At 50.8% G+C, this 19,946-nt stretch overlaps 8 protein-coding genes across 8 annotated transcripts; 5 read left to right on the top strand and 3 right to left on the bottom strand.

The window, feature by feature from the left end:
- Nucleotides 1–1,366: 1,366 nt before the first annotated feature.
- On the bottom strand, nt 1,367–3,871 carry N7477_002338 (uncharacterized protein; the record flags this gene model as incomplete). The annotated part of the gene is made up of 3 exons (XM_056964001.1): nt 1,367–1,746; nt 1,824–2,796; nt 2,852–3,871. The coding sequence occupies 3 exons, from the start codon at nt 3,869–3,871 to the stop codon at nt 1,367–1,369; spliced, it is 2,373 nt and encodes a 790-aa protein (XP_056823954.1).
- Nucleotides 3,872–4,278: 407 nt separating this feature from the next.
- On the top strand, nt 4,279–6,003 carry N7477_002337 (coatomer subunit delta; the record flags this gene model as incomplete). The annotated part of the gene is made up of 4 exons (XM_056964000.1): nt 4,279–4,281; nt 4,350–4,793; nt 4,874–5,043; nt 5,103–6,003. The coding sequence occupies 4 exons, from the start codon at nt 4,279–4,281 to the stop codon at nt 6,001–6,003; spliced, it is 1,518 nt and encodes a 505-aa protein (XP_056823953.1).
- A 1,443-nt stretch (nt 6,004–7,446) lies between these two features.
- N7477_002336 (CeGAL family transcription factor) lies at nt 7,447–10,431 on the top strand (the record flags this gene model as incomplete). Its single annotated transcript, XM_056963999.1, has 5 exons — nt 7,447–7,542; nt 7,614–7,870; nt 7,940–8,051; nt 8,109–8,884; nt 8,937–10,431. 5 exons carry the CDS (start codon nt 7,447–7,449, stop codon nt 10,429–10,431), a joined length of 2,736 nt encoding a protein of 911 aa, XP_056823952.1.
- Nucleotides 10,432–11,050: 619 nt separating this feature from the next.
- On the bottom strand, nt 11,051–12,776 carry N7477_002335 (uncharacterized protein; the record flags this gene model as incomplete). The annotated part of the gene is made up of 2 exons (XM_056963998.1): nt 11,051–11,820; nt 11,894–12,776. The coding sequence occupies 2 exons, from the start codon at nt 12,774–12,776 to the stop codon at nt 11,051–11,053; spliced, it is 1,653 nt and encodes a 550-aa protein (XP_056823951.1).
- A 703-nt stretch (nt 12,777–13,479) lies between these two features.
- On the bottom strand, nt 13,480–14,698 carry N7477_002334 (uncharacterized protein; the record flags this gene model as incomplete). The annotated part of the gene is made up of 2 exons (XM_056963997.1): nt 13,480–13,898; nt 13,963–14,698. The coding sequence occupies 2 exons, from the start codon at nt 14,696–14,698 to the stop codon at nt 13,480–13,482; spliced, it is 1,155 nt and encodes a 384-aa protein (XP_056823950.1).
- A 104-nt stretch (nt 14,699–14,802) lies between these two features.
- Nucleotides 14,803–15,096, top strand: N7477_002333 (uncharacterized protein; the record flags this gene model as incomplete). Its single annotated transcript, XM_056963996.1, has 1 exon — nt 14,803–15,096. One exon carries the CDS (start codon nt 14,803–14,805, stop codon nt 15,094–15,096), a length of 294 nt encoding a protein of 97 aa, XP_056823949.1.
- Nucleotides 15,097–16,238: 1,142 nt separating this feature from the next.
- Nucleotides 16,239–17,411, top strand: N7477_002332 (fatty acid alpha-hydroxylase; the record flags this gene model as incomplete). Its single annotated transcript, XM_056963995.1, has 3 exons — nt 16,239–16,796; nt 16,831–17,207; nt 17,258–17,411. 3 exons carry the CDS (start codon nt 16,239–16,241, stop codon nt 17,409–17,411), a joined length of 1,089 nt encoding a protein of 362 aa, XP_056823948.1.
- A 701-nt stretch (nt 17,412–18,112) lies between these two features.
- N7477_002331 (putative RNA splicing factor (Pad-1)) lies at nt 18,113–19,946 on the top strand (the record flags this gene model as incomplete). Its single annotated transcript, XM_056963994.1, has 5 exons — nt 18,113–18,548; nt 18,584–18,737; nt 18,790–19,098; nt 19,151–19,630; nt 19,688–19,946. The coding sequence occupies 5 exons, from the start codon at nt 18,113–18,115 to the stop codon at nt 19,944–19,946; spliced, it is 1,638 nt and encodes a 545-aa protein (XP_056823947.1).

Raw genomic sequence — 19,946 nt, 5'->3', positions numbered from 1 at the left:
AATGGAGTGATGACGGAGACGAGCGACTGGCAACACGAAGGGAAGGGGAAGCGGAGTAGGCTCAGAGAGGGTGAGAGCGGAAAGGCGAGGCGGAGAAGCGCACAAGACCGAGCCAGCCCAAGAGATCCAGGGTGTGATGAAAAGTCGCTAAAAGTGGTCGAGTCGCAAGGTGGTGAGAAGCAGTGTTTGGTGCCTGCGTGCGGTGGGGTTCCGTTTCGAGACTGGGCCGATCGGGACGCGTAAGAGGCAACGGCTGAGCGAAGTGGTCGGCGCCGGCTCTGCAGGGTCAGAGCACGGACTCTGTCAGTTCTGAAATTAGATGCAGATGTAGAGTTCAAATATACGAAGACGTAGTGTGTCTGTCGAGGGTCAATTGTTCGATACCAAGAACATTAACACAGGTGAATGCAGATGTTTCCTCGGCCTTGGACCCTGAGCGTTCCCCGTGGCGGCGATCGTCGTTTCATATCGATCTCATAGTCCAACCGCATTCGGCCTGTCTATACATAGAGCGTTGGGTCCACATGCACCTTCCAGGGCGCCTTTGATTAGATTATCCACCTTAGAAACCAAGGTCCTATCCGGAGATGGAGGATGCTCACCCAGATTCCGTACAAAGTGGGACCTATGCCTCTGTACAATGGGATTGTGAATATGGACCTACTACCTGGGAGTCTCTCCAGTTAGGGGTTGAGCTTCTACGACCCGGCGTTGAATACGCGCGAAATTGCTACGAACTGTTTTCATCGGCCATAGCCTAAACAAGGTGGGTAACTTAAAAAAAAAAAAGCTAGGAAGCTTGGTCCAACACTTGGACCAATCCTTCCCCGCGCATTCGGCACAAGTTGCAGGTTTTAGGCAATAACAATAATGCGCCCGCAATGCATAACAATCCACAGAAGCCGCTCAAACAAATTAATTCTTGGTTGCCAGATATCTGAAATAGCCTTGATATGCCGAGTCGAACGCTATGTGAGATGGTAGAGAATGCAATCCTGAACTCCCATGGCGCCACAACTTTTGAACCCGGAAATATGGTATCTCGCCGTAAAACACGCAAATGGACGGTACACAAACGCAAGGGGAATATGCGAAGCAGGATAGAAAGGGGCAAGTGGGTGTGTTGATTACGCACCAGAATCCGGGACAATTGTTTTCAGTGAATTAAACAATTGAAAAATCGGACCCCGAGGACCACTGGAAAGGAATAAGAAAAACATCACATACCTGATTATCGTTACCAAGTGAAAACTGTGGCCACGGACCGAAGCCATTGCTGGTATCCAGGGTTAGTAGAAAAGGAGGTCGAGGTGAAGTTGTTGAACCAAGCCAGCGGTGACCCATGAGAATCAAAGACTGGACCTTTTTAAGAGGTAGTCCAATTGATAAAAATGGACAGCGAGACAAAAAGATGTTGTTTACGAGCGGCGACGCTTAAGTTCGGGGTCGTAGCCTCGGCAATGTCCCATTCATCTTCCTCCTCACGGGACCGTTTGGTTGACACATTGTCAAGGGTGTGGGAGTCAGTAAGGGAAGGATCTTCTTCACCCAGCTCAATAGCCTCTGTGACCTCCGTGACCTCTAAATCAGGTGGAGGATAGTAGTCGTCAAAGTCATCATCGCCGTCACCGTCACCGTCATCGTCATCGTCACCGTTACCGGACTGCTGGTTGTCGGCATCGTCGTCCTCGGCACCATCATCGACGGGAGGGGGAGGGGTTGCGAGGTCGTCCTCGGGGCTTCTTGCTCAAAGCTCTCGGTCGGCTTGAGTTGGTCGTTCTGGCGATGCTTGACAGGACTCTGCATCACGTCTTCAGCGATACCAAGCAAATCGTCCTCGGGCTCAGGTTTTTGCTCGTGGTTCGCAGAGTCCTCCCGTTGTGCAGGTTCCAGAGTGGATTCGGATTGTTCGTAAGAGCCATCATCAATATCACCAGCCGGGGATTCCTCGTCTTCGGGGACAACATCTAGGCCATGTGGTTCCTCGTTGGCATGGTCCCCGGTTCCCTCGATGGCGTGCTCGCCGGCATGTGTATCCTGGAATTTCTCGGGATTTTCGACATCATAAGCTTCAGCTGATGGAGAAACATCTTCATGCTCTGAGCCTTGCGCATCAGCGCTTTCATCATCGTGTTGACCCAAGTCATTCGACACAACAGTAGCCGTAGCACCAATGTCAACTTGATCGCTTCGGTGAGAAACCGAGGCGACGGTCGCAGAGGAATCGGTTTGTTGGGCTTCTGAATCATAGTGCCCCTCTGTATCATTATGGTCTTCGCCACCGGGTGCCGGCTCCGCAAAGACGTCTTCCTTTCCTCCTTGGGTTATTTCATGATCATCGGCCTCTCCCTCAGCCTCCCGATCACCAGCAGCCGGTTCATGACTCATTTCGGCATGCTTTACATCCGGACCACTTGCTTCGTGCACCTCATGGTGAGAGTCAGCAAAGGGCCCGGTGTCTTGAGTGGCTTCATCCAGTTCAGGGGCCGTCTCCTGTTCACTTTCATCGGCATTCGTAAAATCACGGGGATCGTCAGTCTCCTCGACATTTGCAGGTTTATCTTCGGCATGACTGGCCTCTTCAACCTCGTCATAACCGTACCACTCATGTATTTGTGACAAGCCCTTGCCTTCGTCAGCAGCAGCAACAAGGGCGGCCAACTCCGAGTGACAGGTCGGTTTAGATGTCAGGGAAAGGTACAGGGCGTCTGGTTCATCAGTACCGTCATTATGACAAAGACGAAGGTAAACGTCCAGAATCTGGTGCAAGGTCATATTGGATGCGTGCGAGGAGTCCTGTGTGAAAGTTAGCTTCTTGGTCTAGGAATCAATACCACAAGCAATTCCTCACCTCTGCTATTTGAATACCTAGAGAGTCGATATCAATAACGAGTACCTCATGCTCGGCAACATTATCCAGTAGGATCTCACGAAGAGAGCTGAACAATCTACCGACATTTTCGTAAGCGACGTCTTCGTCATGAAGGAAGAATGTTTCCGCTGAGTCGCCTTCAAGAGGTGGGAAGAGAGATATCTCATTTCCTTGATAGAGAACTTTCACCGGATGCAACGATTCGTCATCGTGGTCGTGGGCACCGTGGTGTTCAGTCCCAAGCAGGGTATGAGTCTTAGAATTTCCAACACTTTCGTTATCTGCCTCGGCAGATGAAGCTTGCACCGGCAGAGACTCGAGAGTCTCTGTAGGAGGCTCAACCTGCGCAAGAGGTTCCTTGGCGGCCGAAGCTTTACTCTCCGTGGCTTCATTAGTTTCTTCAAGCGACTCGACCTTTCCATCAGCATCAACTTCAGCACTTTGCTGCTGAGGTTTCTCAGACTGGGCTTCTTCAGATGCGGCTGGCTGCGAAGCCTGCAAAATAGGTTCTTGGGGTTTGTTTTCGACAGGGGTCATTTCGGGCTGGCCACCAAAGCCTTCCTGTGTCACTTGTTGCGGGACCGTTTCCAGGGCATTTTGGATGGGGGGATTCGTCTGGTTCTCAATATTCGCTGAGACGTCAACTTGGATAGTGGGTAAGACCGGTGCATCCACCGCTACGGGTTGGTCACCCTCTTGCATTTCAGCCTCATATGTCACTTCTTCGTCCTGGACTTCAACATCATCGTCTTCGTCAACTATGTCGTCGGCATCGACCATGGATCCTTCGGAGGGTTCGTCGACCATGTCGGCATCATTGATCGCATCGTTGTTGAAAAGAGAGGGCTGAGAGGTGGGATAGTCATCTGCGCCCATCATGTCACTATCCATGTTGGAGACTTGGTCCTCCATAAGATCCAGATCGATATCAAAGTCATCGTGATTAGCCTGGTAGGGAGAGGCCATCTCCATAGAGTCCTCTACAGCAGGGACCTCCATGGTGGGAAATGGTAGTGAGGAAGCCGCTGTCATAGCATAGACGCGTCAAGGAGGTTGGTGCCACAAGTTCGTGTTGAGTGACTTTTCCTTAGTGGTAGGTCTAAAAGGTTCAAGAATGTAAGGAGAGGGGTTTTCCGAAATACGCTCAAGCCCAGTTCATCGAGAGAGTGATACAGGATATGAGCAGGAGTTGAGGAACGACAGAGAAAAAAGAGAGTAGACGCCGGACTAAGCGAAGGGGGGTGGAGGTGCACGGGCCAAGTCCGAAGAGAACAGAGTAGCGGGCGGCGATGTGTCCCATCAACAACACCACAAGGGGCTCTGCCTACCGCTTCACAACTGGTCTCTGCTGGAATACGCACTTTCTCTCGCCCGTTTGAAGACTTCCGGCTGAATCTACGCTCGTCATGGTATGCATCTCTTCCCGGGTTCATCGCCCCTGTGAGCTCCTTAACTAACGGAGCCTCCTCGCAATCAGGTCGTCCTCGCAGCGTCGATATGCACTCGCGGAGGCAAAGCGGTCCTCTCGCGCCAATTTCACGAAATCGCCCGGTCGCGCATTGAGGCTCTGCTCGCCTCGTTCCCTAAACTTGCAGATTCTGGAACTCAACACACCACTGTCGAGCAAGACAACGTCCGCTTCGTGTACCAGCCATTGGACGAACTGTACATTGTTTTGATCACCAACCGCCAGTCCAACATTCTCCAAGATATCGACAGCTTGCACCTGTTTGCTCAGGTGACCACCAGCATCTGCAAAAGCCTGGACGAGCGGGAGATTACTCGCAATGCCTTCGAGCTGCTGAGCGCATTTGACGAGTTGGTAACGTTGGGATACCGGGAGAACCTGTCTCTGTCTCAGATCAAGACTTTCCTGGAGATGGAAAGTCACGAGGAGAGAATCCAGGAGATCATTGAGCGGGTATGTTCAAGCCTCAATTGCGGGGCTGCTTCCACGCTAAAATCTGTCTATAGAACAAAGAATTGGAGGCCAGCGAAGAGCGCAAGAGGAAGGCGAAGCAACTGGAAATGCAGCGCAAGGAAGCTGCTCGAACCGGCCGCGTTGCTGCTCCTCGCACACCATCCTACCCCGTCTACACACCCCCGGCACGCCCCTCGATACCCGATACCTACGATTCATACGAAGCGGAGAAGAAGAAGACGTTCGCCAAGTATGTCTCTATTGAACCTCTTATATGGGGTGCCCTTCTAATACAACTAATCCTTTTAGGCCCATTCCTACTCGCGGCAAGGGCATGCAACTGGGCAAGAAGTCGAAGGCAACCGATATCTACGAGAAGGTCCGGGGCGACTTGGGCCCTGAGCTTGAGGAATCCAGCCCGCTGGTTACAGAGACTTCGACCCCAGTGCAAGAAATTGCCTCTGCCCGGCAATCCCTGACCTCAGACCGTGACCCGGTCCAGGTAACGATCGCCGAAACCATCTCCGCCACACTCACTCGCGAGGGGGCCTTGAAATCGTTCGAAGTTAAGGGGGACCTTCAACTTCGCATCACCGACCCTGCCTTTACCAAGCTACGCCTTGACCTCCAAGCCGTTCCTACCCACGGTGCCCAGTTCCGTACTCACCCCAATGTCGACAAAGCTCTTTTCACTAGCACCTCGGCCATCCAGCTTAAGGATACCTCCAAGCGCTTCCCGGCTAATAACGCCATTGGTGTCCTGAGGTGGCGTGTTGCCAGCTCGGCTGACAATGCCGACATTCTCCCCATTACTTTCACCGTCTGGGTGAACAAGGGCTCCGACTCGACGACTGTCACAGTGGAGTACGAGCTCACCGGTTCAGACAGCCTGCGCGATGTCGTTGTCACCATTCCTTATGGCTCAGAAGAACCTGCGGTATCCAGCTTTGATGCTGTGTACGAGGTGTCTGGCGATAGCATTGACTGGAACCTGGGCGCCGTGGATGAGTCAAACCCCTCTGGCAGCTTCGAGTTTGAGTCAACCGACGGCGATGAGGACCAGTTCTTCCCGATGAATGTGCGATTCACCAAGACGCAACCTTTCGTTGATGTCGATGTTCTGAGTGCCTCGCTACTGGAGATGGACGGTGAAGGCACCTCTTTCTCCAAGGACGTTCGCAGCGTTGCCGAGAACTACCTCATCGAGTAGTTGGGGGTTGGATGTATAGAGTCGGATACTAATGACGTTCGGATTGTGGCCTATGCTGGCATTTTGCTTCGAAGATCGTGTTCTAAGCCCTTGAATTTTGACTGTTCTCAACAAGACGTTCTCCTACCGGGACCGTGTCTTAGGTTTACCCAAAAAAAATTGACACACCTTACTATAGACTCTCTCCATTCTTGGAAGGATGGCTGTAGCCCCTCCCCCGCCCACTTTCCCAATTGTCGTGTGCCCTCGTGGTTAGATGCGTGGTGATGTTTACCTCGATCATTCTCGATCATTCACATGTAATAGTCTACGTCAGGATTATGATCTTTGATATCTTAGATGCCGGCCGAGTCAAGTCCCACCAGATTGACCTGAATCATTTTCCTCTGGGCACTGACTTGCCTGTCATCAACCTCCTAGTGCCTTGTTCGCGGTCCATGGGCTTGTTTACCCCCTATCCTATCAGATTTTGTGAATTCGATTTCACAACCAGGGGACACTAGATGAAATTGGCGCCACCACTTTTCAACGTCAGATTGACTCTGTTCCTCGAGTCTAGGCCCTCGGACTTGGGCATGGGAAGTGAGCCGTGGAAAGGTCGAGCCAATATATGCAACAGACTTGGTGCAGACGATCTCCAAAAGACATTGAGGATACAGCGCTGTACTGCTTTCAGAGGCTACGATGACCGCAACAAGATCGATATTCTTTCTTTCCTGTGCCGACTCAGGTTGCAAAGGCAGCCCCTGTATAAACAGGCCCCTGTATAAACAGGCCCCTGTATAAACAGGTCCCTCCAAAGTACCGATCCCTTCCCTGGGACAGAGGAAGCGAGAGCCTGTCGGTTCCAACAACCGACAACAAACACAGTGAGTGGAGATGCCCTGGGAGCAGATCAAGTGGTTTGACCAATGCTCTGTAACAGGGCGGTCGGAATTCTGATGCAACTTATCCGTTGCTTTGGATGAAGGCAAAAAGTACGATCAATTGACCAACGAAGGAGCAAAGCCGCTCCTCAAAAAACCCTCAAAACCGCCTCATCATTGCACTGTGGTTGAATGAGGCAAATCCATATGATATTCACCCTACTCAACTACTCGGTGGCCAGTTGTGCAGAGATGTCGTTCTTGGTTTAACGTCGTCATGGTTGAATACCAACCACATAGACTTTGCGCGTATCAGAACCGGACAAGCCTGAATAGGATAGCGCAGCACGCAATTGATGGCTCCTTCTTTAATAGGCCTAAGCCCCCCATGGGCTTCACATTCCCTTAATGCTCGCCGTCTTATGGTTTATCGACCCGATGCTCGAGCTTCAGATCTTGCCTAGAAACGATCAAGGTCATTTCTATGATTGAGAAAATATAGCTGAGCTGACTTGCTTGCTGATTGCCCTTTGCCCTCGTCAAGAAAAGTTCAAGGAGACGTCTTTGCAAGACCACCATGAGCAATATTCATTTTCTATCATGGGCCGAGCAAGACACTCTATTCAAACTATCTTGTGCTGACGCGGAAACCTGCAGTCAACTATCAAGCGTGGTATGTCTTGTTCCTCTAAGATATTTTGGAGCCGGAACTATCTGGGTCTAATATGTATCTGAAATGCGCAGGACAATCCACTTCCCTCTCTACAAAAATCTGAGTGCGAGCACGGCACAAAGAAAATGGCCATTCCGCGTCTGGCAGAAGGTGCAGAATCGGCATTTACCTCACCTGGTAGATTCCACCGTCGACATGTTCGTCGAGCATGCGAGTCCTGTCGACAGAGAAAGACTAAGTGCACTGGTGATAAGTCTGGCTGTCGCAACTGTCGAGAGGCTGGCATCATTTGCTGCTACACAGACGGAAAAAGAGAGAAGTCGAAACGGTGAGATACATCGATTCGTATCCATAGTCTCGAGATCATGGAAGTTAACGAATCTCACTCTCCAAACAGCCAGCTAGCGAGTCTATCATCAAAGGTGCAGGCGTATGAAGATGTCATCAAGAAGTTGAGCAGTCGATTTGGTGTGTCTGATGAACAACTCGTGAACATCGCCCTAGCAGTGGTAAGAAAACCAGGCCTTCTGAATGCACATAGGAGAACGCGTTCTGACGTCGGCCAGGACTCGGCCTCTGAGTTAACTCTCAACCCCGACTCCGGCTCCGCTTCAACAGGAGAACACAAGACGGTTCGTGGCTCTGGATCGGAAGAACCTTCGGATCAGCCTACATCCGGTGATCCTCTCGAGTTCATCGACCACACGGAAGAGGATTTCAACAAAGATGAGACCACTAGAGCCACCGGTTTTATTGGAAGAAGCTCTGAGATTGCATGGCTTCAGAGGCTTAGCAAAGAAGTCAACAACGAGTGTGATGGATGGCCATCCACTAATTCCACCACGGATGATGACAACGGTCTGCCATCGCCCACTTTGACACCCCGAGCCGACGGTCCAAGTGAGCCAAGGGTAGCATCTACCAATTACTATCTCGATGACTCAGATGTATCAATCACAGAGCAAGTTGACACCTATGGAGTACCGTCACGGGAAACAGCAACTAAATTGCTCAATACATACTTGACCTCCGTGCACCCGTCGTTCCCAATTATTGGAATTCTCACATTCGTCTCCCAGTTCCAGGTCTTCTTTAGCCAGCCATCTCTGAAACCCGGAAATAAGTGGCTGGCCATTCTCAACTTGATCTTTGCAATTGCAGCTAAACATGGTCAGTTGACGGAGACGGACTGGGAGGATGAAGAAGATGATCATCAGTCGTATTTTGCACGAGCGAGGATGCTCAGCATGGAGGATCAGCTCTTGCAGCATCCTGACTTGCAGCAATTGCAAGTTGAAGGTCTCGCCTGTTTCTATATGATTGCATCTGGTCATATAAACCGGTAAGTTGGTCACTTCATGACTTGTTGAAACCTTCTCTGACAGATGATGCAGAGCATGGAAGCTTTGCGGAAGTGCTGTCCGTGGAGCATTGGCTCTTGGTCTACACCTGCGCAATTTGGGATCCTGTACTTCGGATAGTTCCAAGGAAATACGATACCGTGTCTGGTGGTCATTATACACGGTTGAACATCTCCTCACAGTCATCACTGGACGCCCATCCTGCATTATAGACAGCTCTTGCACCACGCCGTTGCCTGTTCCATTCGACGAAAGCGACTTTCAAAAGGAAGAGGTGGCACATATGATCAGTGCTGCTGGGCGAGCCGCATCTGATAGCCTCGACCGAGCGTCATTCCACAACAGTGCAGCCAATTTGGACTCTAACACGGACGATGACAACTGTGACAGCCCTGCAGAGTGCGAGACAAGAATGACCAAGGCCGAGTACCTGAAGAGTCTTCCGCCATGTATGTCACTGTATTTCTTGCAGCTGACATCCTTGACGACTATCGCCAAGCGCATGACAATCAAGCTATACAGCCCTGAGGCACTGCAGTCTCCCTGGGCAAGTACAGAATTTACGATTCAAAGCTTGATGTTGGATATTGACACTTGGTTCATGAACCTACCGTCCGCTTACGATTTTACCTCGACGCAGACTCATTGTCCGCTGGGTCAACGCATGGGACTTGCTTTCCTATTTTATAGTACTAAGATCGGTATCACTAGACCATGCTTGCGCCGACTGGAGGCTTCACCACAAGAGGGTGACAGGGCACATGAGTTTTGCAGCAAGACTGCAGCAGAGTGTGTCGAGTCAGCCTGTCATATGCTGACCCTATTCCCGGATGCTCCAGACGCGGCTCTTCTCCATCGAATCACACCCTGGTGGTGTACCCTCCACTACCTAATGCAATCTTCCACTGTCCTTCTTCTCGAACTTTCATTTCGTGCACAACATGTCCCGGAGAAAGCAACAATGGTCTCAAAGGCCGCCAAGAAGGCTGTTGACTGGCTCTCGACGCTATCTAAGATGAATGATGCTTCTGAGAAAGCCTGGAAGCTCTGCGATGGATTCCTTCAGCGTCTCCCGTCAAATCTTGAAAATGACAACAACAACAACAATAATAACAACAACAACATAAGCGAACTCGCCGAGCAAGAATCCTCCGGGGGCTCTCTACTAGACGAGCTTGAAATGGACGAGCCCGACATTGCTGGACCCGACATTGCCGAGCTTAGCGCATTGTCTAATGACCAAGGCGTAGATGACTTCGCTTTCGGAGCCTCGGATATCTTGCCCATGAATGCGGCCGAATTAGATACCACTGGCGGAGAGCTAGACTCAATTGCATGCTCGCCGATGGAGCAGTCAGGGACTTCCCCACTCGGTATGACAGTGCCTTGTGGCTTTGACCCTCCAGACATGCTGGACCCCTTCATAAAACAAGAAAAGTCATCCTACGAGGACTATTTCCCCCTACGACCCAGCCACGGGCCAGATTACGGGGTCTTTCTTCCCACCCGGACCCAACATCGATCTTGACATGGGCTATTTCTACGGCGACGCTGTGTGTTAAATGTGTGCAACGGATATAATAGAATGTCGAGGTAAGAGAAAAGTTTTCAGCAAAAGTATGCGAATAGACCACAGGTTGTCGTGGGATTTGTGCAGATTCCAAAATATTATGTATGCACTGGATCGAAATGAAGAAGAAAAAAGAAATGCATCTCTGTATAACACAACCGATTTTGTTTTGTTACAACGAAAGAAAAATACCCAATGGCTTATTGAAGCTCTGATTTTCTTGTCTAATTTCAACGTATCATCATTTTTCAAGTTGAGGTGAGGCTATAGTTCTAAACGGGTCTTCACATTGTGCATGTATGTATACAAGATTCGAAGCCTTGGGCTTCAAACGGGGGTTGATATTTGCAACCAAAAGAAATCAGAGCCATAGCAACGTGGCATGAACAAGCCTTCCAATGTGAGACCAAGGTTCGAAGAGAGCGGCCAGATCGGTCTTGTCTCTGGTTCTCTTGGCTTTGATCATTATGGCGTGTAGTCTTTCCGGGGGCAACACTAGGATCTTGTCATGATAGTGAACAAGCATAGTGATAGGATGGTAGTAGATGTCGAAGAAGACAAGAGATATGATGAACAATTAGGCCCCTGGGCGCGAAGGACCCTCGTAGGATTCCCAGTTCCGCTTCTTGGCAGTGAATAAAAACCTCGCCTCGTCTTCCGAGGTAGTAGCTGAAACAAAAGAAGCATTGGGCGACGGCATGTGAATGCCGACAATCTTTTCAAAGCGGATGTCCACAATAGGTCCCTCGCGGCCAGTCTTGCTGCCCCATTGAATTTGTGAACGTTTGGAGGAATCTTTCCACTCCCTGTAATCAATACCGAGAAGACCTCGTGGATCCAGAATGTACTTTTCAATACAGTTCAGCACAGGAAGAATTCGACGTCGTACTCCGCAGCCATGGTGGCTTGTGTCGATTTGGTAATCTGGATATTGCTTCAAGGATGCAAAGAGGGAGATTATATCTGAGGGTGGAGTTGTATAGGCTATTGACTGTGCTGTCCCATTTTGCTCGTCATCTTCGTCTTCATCTAGACTGAAATCGGGATCAATCAAGGTAGACCCCAGAAAAATACTCTTGGATTTGAGCGCGAAGAATCGAGTCATTTGGCCCAAGTGGAACAGATCGCACTGGCTTCCATTGCCGAACCCAGCCCGACACTGGTATTTTAAATATTCACGATGGGAAATTGAGGTAGAGAATGTCGTGCCCAGGGTGGGTCGAGTTGATGCAACCACGAAGTCGTGGGTCTTGGGAATCTCTTCAAGACCCCCGTAGACGCGAAGGAAATGGGCTTGCAAATCGGTGATGGTGTTCATAACACATTGTCGCCGGTAGTACAGCTCCTCTGAGAATCGAAATCAGTAACCTTAATCGTGAAATAATTCGAGTGGGATAAGCTTATGAGGTGGTTCATTTACCTTCTACCCCGTCGGGGAGATATTGCCATCGAAGATGATCAGCTTCAAGTGGTTCTGGACGGCCATCCCAATATTTCGATCCCATGACCAACAGTGTGTGCATCATGACCTTTGCGATCGAATGGTCTCCAATGAATTCAGCAATGACAATATTTTGCCGCACACGCTCCTCCGTATGCTTCAACACGGGGGCGCCAAATTTGTTCCAAGAGATCTTAGTCCTGCCAAACATATACCAAGCTCTTTTGAGAGTTTGCTTGACAATATTTGGTGAGCTGAAAGACTCGGCGATCTCGATTGTCTTTGCAATAATTGATGGAGGCATCACTTTCAGCTCACTGTCGAAAATCACCTGTTTGTCCTTGCCCAAGCCCTCTGCGCTGAGGATTCTCAGAAATAATTCGATGGCTTCTGCCCCGCATAGTCTCGTCAGATGAGTTTCAGAGAGCTTGACTATGGGTAAATCAGGATCCAGAGCGTTAAAGCTGCCATCCGTGTTGACACTGGAGGTCAGATCAGCCCCATTTGGCGCTTTTCTTCGTTGGTATTCCGCGAGGAGTCTGCCTTCAGCGAACTTGTTTGGGTCCAAGAGGGCCTTGAAATATGGACTATTGTGCATGAGGTCTTGACTGGATACTTGCCAGTATCGATTGCCGGTCGACGAGGACTCGACGTACTCGATAATCACATCTCCATTGGGACAAATGATTGACAGGTTGCTTGAGCTGTGGGGCGGGCCTCGTTTGGATGGTTTGTTGAGATGGGGCAGCTTCTTTCTCTTCTCGTTCGCTCCATTTTCTTTTGGGGGAACTTGAGGGCCCTCGGCAACAGGAGGTATGAGTTGCGCTCCTTGACGGGTTAAAGGAGGGTAGTCAGAGTTCATGACTGCAGTCCTGCCCCTAGTTCCATGAGCGAGGTCTTCTTGAAATCACGTCGATATAGAGAGATACAACGTATTGAATCATTGAAGCCAAAAAAAATGCTTTCTAATCTGAACGCGTTGTTCCCTTGGCCCTTGAGAACTGTGTGCCAAGTCTTCCCGCTGCAGTATGAAGTCACTGGAAAAGCGCTGCACAAGAAAATGATGAACGAGATTCAGTACGCGAGAAGCATATCAGTTCATTGTGGTTACCAGCAATTAATATGGCTCTTGAGGAGATGCTTCAATCTGCGAAGACCGGAGCAGTCGGTCGATGCTGTGGCTAACAGTGACACGTGCCCCGCCATCTGAGGTGGCGAGATCGTCGCCTTATCCACAAGGCAACAAATACAGATCTGGTTGACTAGTGAAGCAGTGTTGTTCTCATCTGTAGAGGAAACTGTGATAATAAAATAAGGAAGGAATGAGCCCTGTATTGTATTCTGTAAGGCTGACAGAATCTTTTGTACCAAGAGACTTGATATGCATGCTAAGTGTCCAGGACAGGCATCTTTGCTCCAACAAACTCCCCATCTCAGCCTCAAGAAATCATGTGCTTATACATTGGAAACAAAATGGGATATGTGTTACAGCTTTCAAAGGACGTAAAGTTCATGTTTGTTCGGTCATCAACAGTCGTAGATCCAAGGGGCCACCGAGATTCGGATTATGGCAGGATGACAATCGGGCAATGCACGATGTTCGGCCCGGGACGAATACTCATTGCCTCTTTGTTGGCTTCTTTGTCCTTGCGGTTGGCATCACGAAGCCTCAATGCCTGGCGAACAATATAGTTTAGTTTCATGACAATTTCAGACCGTGCCGCTGGCGCATCCGTATCACCATTGAGCATATGCACTGGGTCGGAGTCGAAGTTCACACCCAATTCGGGCGAGATGACAGAGAAAAGACTCAATGAGTTGCGCTTTTCCAGTAAATGAGATGACGCAAGCAGGTTTTGTCCTTTTGCACCTTGATGTTCGTCCAGAAAAGCCAGCTCCATCACGTTGTTTCCATGGTACTCAGTGAAACACGGCTCGCTGGTGAGAAATCCGACCACAAAGTCACGGTTCGAGCATGCGGCAGCTATTGTGCTTTGGCGGAACTCGGGTGTGAATGCGGTGCCACCGGGACTTGGCAAGCTGAGTACCAAGCCTCTGGCAAGTAATGGCGGGGGGAACGCCATCCTCCGGCTGGATGTGGGGTTGTAGAGCGATGGTTTCAGTGACAGATATGGTCGATAGTTTGCGCATTGAAATCCCGTTGTTTGAACTGAACTCGGGCCAGCCATTCGTTGTTGGTGTTTGCTCCAATACGTCTTCCTCCGGACCATCCTCGCTGTCTGCAGCCGAAATTTCCGTCTGGATCGTCTTGTATGTGCTTGCGACAGCCTCACGTGCGGCCTTTCGAAGGGTAGGAATGAGGACGTCTTCCTCTTGCTTGTCCACGGGGGCCCCAGGGGCCCACGCAGTTGCTATTCCCGCCCACCGGCCCACCCTCACGGGTCCATTTGTATAATTGCGTTTAATCATATCCGCCTGGATCTTCCGTTGATCCCAATTGGTACTGTCGCGGCCCATAAAATTGATGAGAGAGTTCAAGACTCGGCTCCCTTCCCACAAGATGAAACCATGCTTCTTGGATAGGTAGGTCAATTGGTCGATAGTGTGGGTTGACCAGTCGTCAATATTGTCAGCCTGGACCTTCAAAATGGCGACATGCGGCCCGACCTCTTCGGCGAACTGCACGAGGGCCTCGGTGTCTGTGATGATGTGCGAGGCCAACACACAGACGGGTTGACCCGAGGGAAGGCCCTTCTTCGTTTCGGCCAATTGCTGGATGTAATTCAGAATCTCATTCTCCGGGGAGATATCCGTGACCGACATGATTGAATTGAAGAGAAGAGAAATGAGCCAAAGACTGGCGAAGAGAGCTCTTAAGACAGAAAGCCAGCGGGGCGTGCAAATCTCCACCCCAGAGAGCTAGCGCCATGTCTGATCCCTGTCAATTCGGAATTGCCCAAAGGTCGCCTTGTTGTCGCCCTAACGAATTTGAGGGTCAACAGAAACGCGGGCGCGCGTATCATGAACGTACCTTTAGCCAAGTGGAGAGCTGGCAGTGGGCTAGGCTTGGGGAGGCCCCCGAGATCGAATCATATCCGCGCTATCGCGGCACTGCAAGCTGGCTCGGCGGCGGAGACGGTCCCATTGCCGATTTGGTTGATGCGGATGGTCCCACACAGTGCGAAATGGGAAGGTCCATTGTTGATAGTAAGGAGCGGTAGCTTGTAGGCTCGCACTAAGTCACTAGTTTGCGAACTAGCTTTCCTCAACATCAACCTAGAGCTTTGCCCAACCGGTGACTGCGTGACCGGTGAGGCTTCGACCTAGCTTTATCATTATGGAAGTGATGTACATCAGAAACTCCACTCGGTTAGACTATGTACGCAAGATGTCCGAAAATCAATCAGGGGCATGGTTATGTCCACTTTCGGAGAGACGAGTCATTGCCCACCGCCACTTGCGTGGATTCAGCCTAAGCTGTTCGTCAGTCAAAGCTTGCACGCGAGTGCACTCGAGGATGGGATGTGCGTCCACAAAGTGAACCAAGATGCATTGACCATCTACTAGTAGTGTCCCTGACCTCAAATTTGGTCTAGTTACTGGACCTCGTTGCGACTTAAATATCCCGGGCAACTTGCCAGGTTCTCCATATCCCGAGGGAGTGATATGTCCTCACAATTCATAACCTTCGAACCTTGCAAGGTCTCGAATAGACATCCTGAGGGATTGCTATACAGCGTTTGAAGTAGAGTTGTTCTTCCTGTCACCTACATCATTCAAGGCTTTGCTACACAGTATCCAAACTGTCGGCATGGGGAATTAGACTCGATTGAGCATAGCTTACAGGTAATCTTGGGACATCGTAGGTCTGAATACTGTGCATTGTCTTCTCAGGACCGGGCTCTTCATCGATCAGACCATTTTGACTTGTTCTCCGAGCCCACGACACAACCCGACCTTTCATGGGCCGAGGGACCAAGACCAGACCCTGGCCTTTGATTAGATAAGAGTCACATGCCTGGCCCACCCATCGGACGTGAGATTTTTCTGCTCAACTGCTCGAATGGCCTGATCAAGCTCTGTTCTGCAACCAGGTACCAAGCAACTAAATTCAAAATCAGCCAACCGGGGTTGTGTCTTTTCAACCAAACAGAAAACTGCCCAGTGACCGGGGCGGGAAAAAGGGATTGTCACGCCACGCCCCTGAATAATCTAATTTTGCCCCATCAAAACCGACGCATCCGCGAACTTCAACTTCGACCATTCCCTCCATCTCTTATCGACAGCCGCCAATCTTACAGTTTTTGCGTGTCCAGTGTGTCCCATCTTCTATTTGTTCTCCCCTCGAGAACGATCCGACGAAATGCCCGGACGTGTTCTACCAACATTCACGCCCACCGAGGTCGAGTTGCATAACAATGCTAAATCCTGCTTTATTACCATCGGTCGCAATGTCTACGATGTGACCGACTTCGTGGAGGACCATCCTGGTGGTGGTGATCTGATTCTGGACTATGCCGGCAAGGACGTGGCGGAGATCATGAAGGACGAAACCTCCCACGAGCACTCCGAGGCTGCCTACGAAATTCTTTTGGACTACCACGTCGGCTTCCTCGCATCAGATGCATCCGGCAAGTTCCAGGACACTGGTTTCAACGTTGGCAAAGGCGAAGGAATCGTTTACGAAACCACCGGAATGTCACGGGAGGAGGATCTCTCTGTCGAGACCGACTACTCGCAGGACTTCAAGACTCACAAGTTCTTGGATCTCAGCAAGCCTCTGTTCCCCCAACTCTGGTACAGCACCTTCTCAAAGGAATTCTATTTGGAGCAAATCCACCGCCCACGTCACTACAAGGGAGGCCAGTCGGCCCCTCTCTTCGGCAACTTCCTCGAGCCTCTTAGCAAGACTGCGTGGTATGTCGTTCCTATCATGTGGCTGCCTCTGGTCGCAGTATGGTACCATGGTCGGAGCGGAGGGTCTGAACAACCCCTTGGCTGCTGCCGCGTATTGGGTTAGTGGCGTTTGCCTCTGGTCCCTAATCGAATATCTCATGCATCGCTTCCTCTTCCACGTGGACCACTGGCTCCCTGATAACCGAGTTGGTCTGACCCTGCACTTCCTTCTTCACGGTATCCACCACTATCTCCCTATGGATAAATACCGACTTGTCATGCCGCCGACCCTGTTTGTCGTGTTGGCCGCCCCTTTCTGGAAGCTGGCCCATGCTGTCTTCTTCTACAACTGGTATGCGGCTGTGCAGGTCTTCTGCGGCGGTGTCTTCGGGTATGTCTGCTATGACCTGACCCACTATTTCCTTCACCACCGCAAGTAAGTATCCCAATCCTATCGATCGGATGATTTCGACTAACATTGTCTAGCCTTCCCATGTACTACAAGGCGCTCAAGAAGTATCACCTTCAGCACCATTACGCTGACTTTGAGAATGGATTCGGTGTGACCAGCCGATTCTGGGATCGTGTCTTCGGCACTGAGCTGGAGGCTCCCTCTTCGAAGGGCGCCAAGGCCCAGTAAAGCCTGTTCGCATACGTCCGCATCGACGACTGTACCCTTTTAATTACGAATTCACGGAGTTTGTCACTGGCGAGACGACCGCCAGATGTTTGTACATGACCTCTCACACATGGGCAAATGAGGAGTTCCGGATGGTTCTATTTCATGCATAGGTGACTCTTCGGGCTTAGGGCCATGACAAGTCAATTCACTTTACATTCCTTTTACCAGCATCACTTATTAGTATACCTGAGACTCATTAATCCTAATCAAAGAATACAATGTTTTACTCCCGCCACAAGGTTTTCCAGATTTCAACCTCTATAGTCACTTGTCGCCTCAGGCAGAAGTAAAACTTCATGTTTCACGTGACACTGGTGGCGCTAATCCTCAGTCACCGCTTTGATTTTTCTGCCAATTGTCCTGCCGCCCTTTCTGCCGCACTTGACCGGCAACCTTAGGCGCCACCATCTAGGATAACATACAACTTCACTGAAGAGCAATTTGGGTTCATTCTTTTTAATCAACCATCATTCCGCTTTTAAATTAGATTGCGCTGAGCGCTTTCTAATAACGTCGAACATATTGACTGAGCAGAAGGGTTTGGATTTCCTCCCCTATCATACCTTTCGGGACCTTATTTGACCGCCCCCCCTAGTGACTTGATTTCCTATCCCCAACCATTGTTCCAATCACAACCAGCGACAAGCTACAAACCCACAATGTCCGGACTCGACGTAGAAGCGTTGCTCGAGTCAACGGCCGCTCCTACCGAAGCGACGACCAAACCTGATGAGCGCGCAGACCAGGATGGACGCCGGGACCGTTCCATTTCCCGTGATAGAAACCGCCGCCGAGATCGCAGCCGAGACCGTCGCCGTGACCGAGATGCCGATGGCGATGAGGACATGAAAAGCGAACATGGCAGTGCTAACGGAAGTCAGAGAAGCCGGAAGAGGAGCCGTAGCCGTGAGAGTGACCGACGTCGCCGTCGTGATGCAAACGGTGATGACCTCCGCTCCAGCGGCGACTTCTACCGTGGTGGAGGTCGCGCTCGTACTCGTTCGCGCTCGCCCAATGATGACCGACACTACCGTCCTAGCCGTCGTGGCGGGCGTGACGATGACCGACGCCCTCGCCGTGATCGAGACCGCCGTCGTAGCCCTCGTCGCCGGAGTCCTGGCAAGCCCCAGAACTCAATGAAGATGAGCGGGACAAACGAACTGTTTTTGTGCAGCAGCTTGCTGCACGTCTGAGAACAAAAGAGCTGATGGCCTTTTTCGAGAAGGTCGGCCCCGTCAAGGAGGCTCAAATCGTTAAGGACCGTGTCAGTGGACGATCCAAAGGGTGAGTTTCTATTCGATGTCTATCGTTCATTCACCATCTAACTTCTGCATAGTGTTGGTTACGTGGAATTCCGAAGCGAAGAATCCGTCCCCGCTGCGATCCAGCTTACCGGCCAGACGCTCGTAGGCATTCCCGTCATCGTCCAGCTTACCGAAGCCGAAAAGAACCGTCAAGCACGTAACCCGGAGGCCAGCTCGAGCTCTGGACACTCCGCACCATTTCACAGACTCTATGTGGGTAATGTTCATTTCAGCATCACTGAAACCGACCTCCAGAATGTCTTCGAACCATTCGGCGAGCTCGAATTTGTTCAGCTGCAAAAGGATGAGACTGGTCGGAGCAAGGGATACGCATTTGTGCAGTGAGTCAGTCCATGAAACAGTTTCAATTCGCATCGCTAACCGTCCATCTAGGTTCCGTGACCCAACACAGGCTCGAGATGCTCTAGAGAAAATGAACGGATTCGATCTTGCTGGTCGAGCCATCCGAGTGGGTCTTGGCAACGATAAGTTTACCCCCAATGCGAGTGCGACTCGTCCGCAGGGCCCTTCTGCAAACCAATCCAGTTTCCAGGGCTCTTCATTCTCAGGTCACGGAGGTCGTGGCGTCCAAGCCGGCGGCTCGAACAACTTTGACCGGGCCGGCGGCGGCAGAGAACCCGAAAAATCTACCGGTGCCAGTGCTCTCGACGACACAGATGTTTCAGGGGTGAACTTCAACAATTACAGTAGAGACGCGTTGATGAGGAAACTCGCACGTACAGATGAACCCGAGCCTCCCATTCACGAGCGACAGAAGATGCTCCGACCCAAAACTGACATGAAGCCGCTGCCTGTCACCGTAAACCAGGCAAGCCGCTGCGTGATGCTGCGCAATATGTTTGATGCTAGCGAGTAAGTTGGTTCCTGTATTTCTTCATACCATGACCAAATGCTAATAAATTGCCACAGAGAGGAAGGAGAGGCTTGGATCAAAGAGTTGGAGGATGACGTTCGCCAAGAGTGCGAAGAAAAGTACGGCCATGTTGTTCACATCTCACTAGATCCGAACTCCCAAGGCGACATCTATCTGAAGTTCGACCGTGTCCAAGGCGGCGAGAATGCCATCAAGGGACTGAATGGTCGATTCTTCGGCGGCAGACAGATCACCGCCCAACCCGTTGTGGACGCCGTCTACAGCAGTCTGTTTTCGCGTACTCGGGCCATATAA

Source organism: Penicillium maclennaniae (genome assembly GCF_028827695.1).
Source record: "Penicillium maclennaniae strain IBT 15551 chromosome Unknown utg000003l:1.0-5670915.0:1.0-5674809.0, whole genome shotgun sequence".
NCBI lineage: Eukaryota > Fungi > Ascomycota > Eurotiomycetes > Eurotiales > Aspergillaceae > Penicillium > Penicillium maclennaniae.
This window is presented reverse-complemented; position numbering and strand designations above follow the sequence as displayed.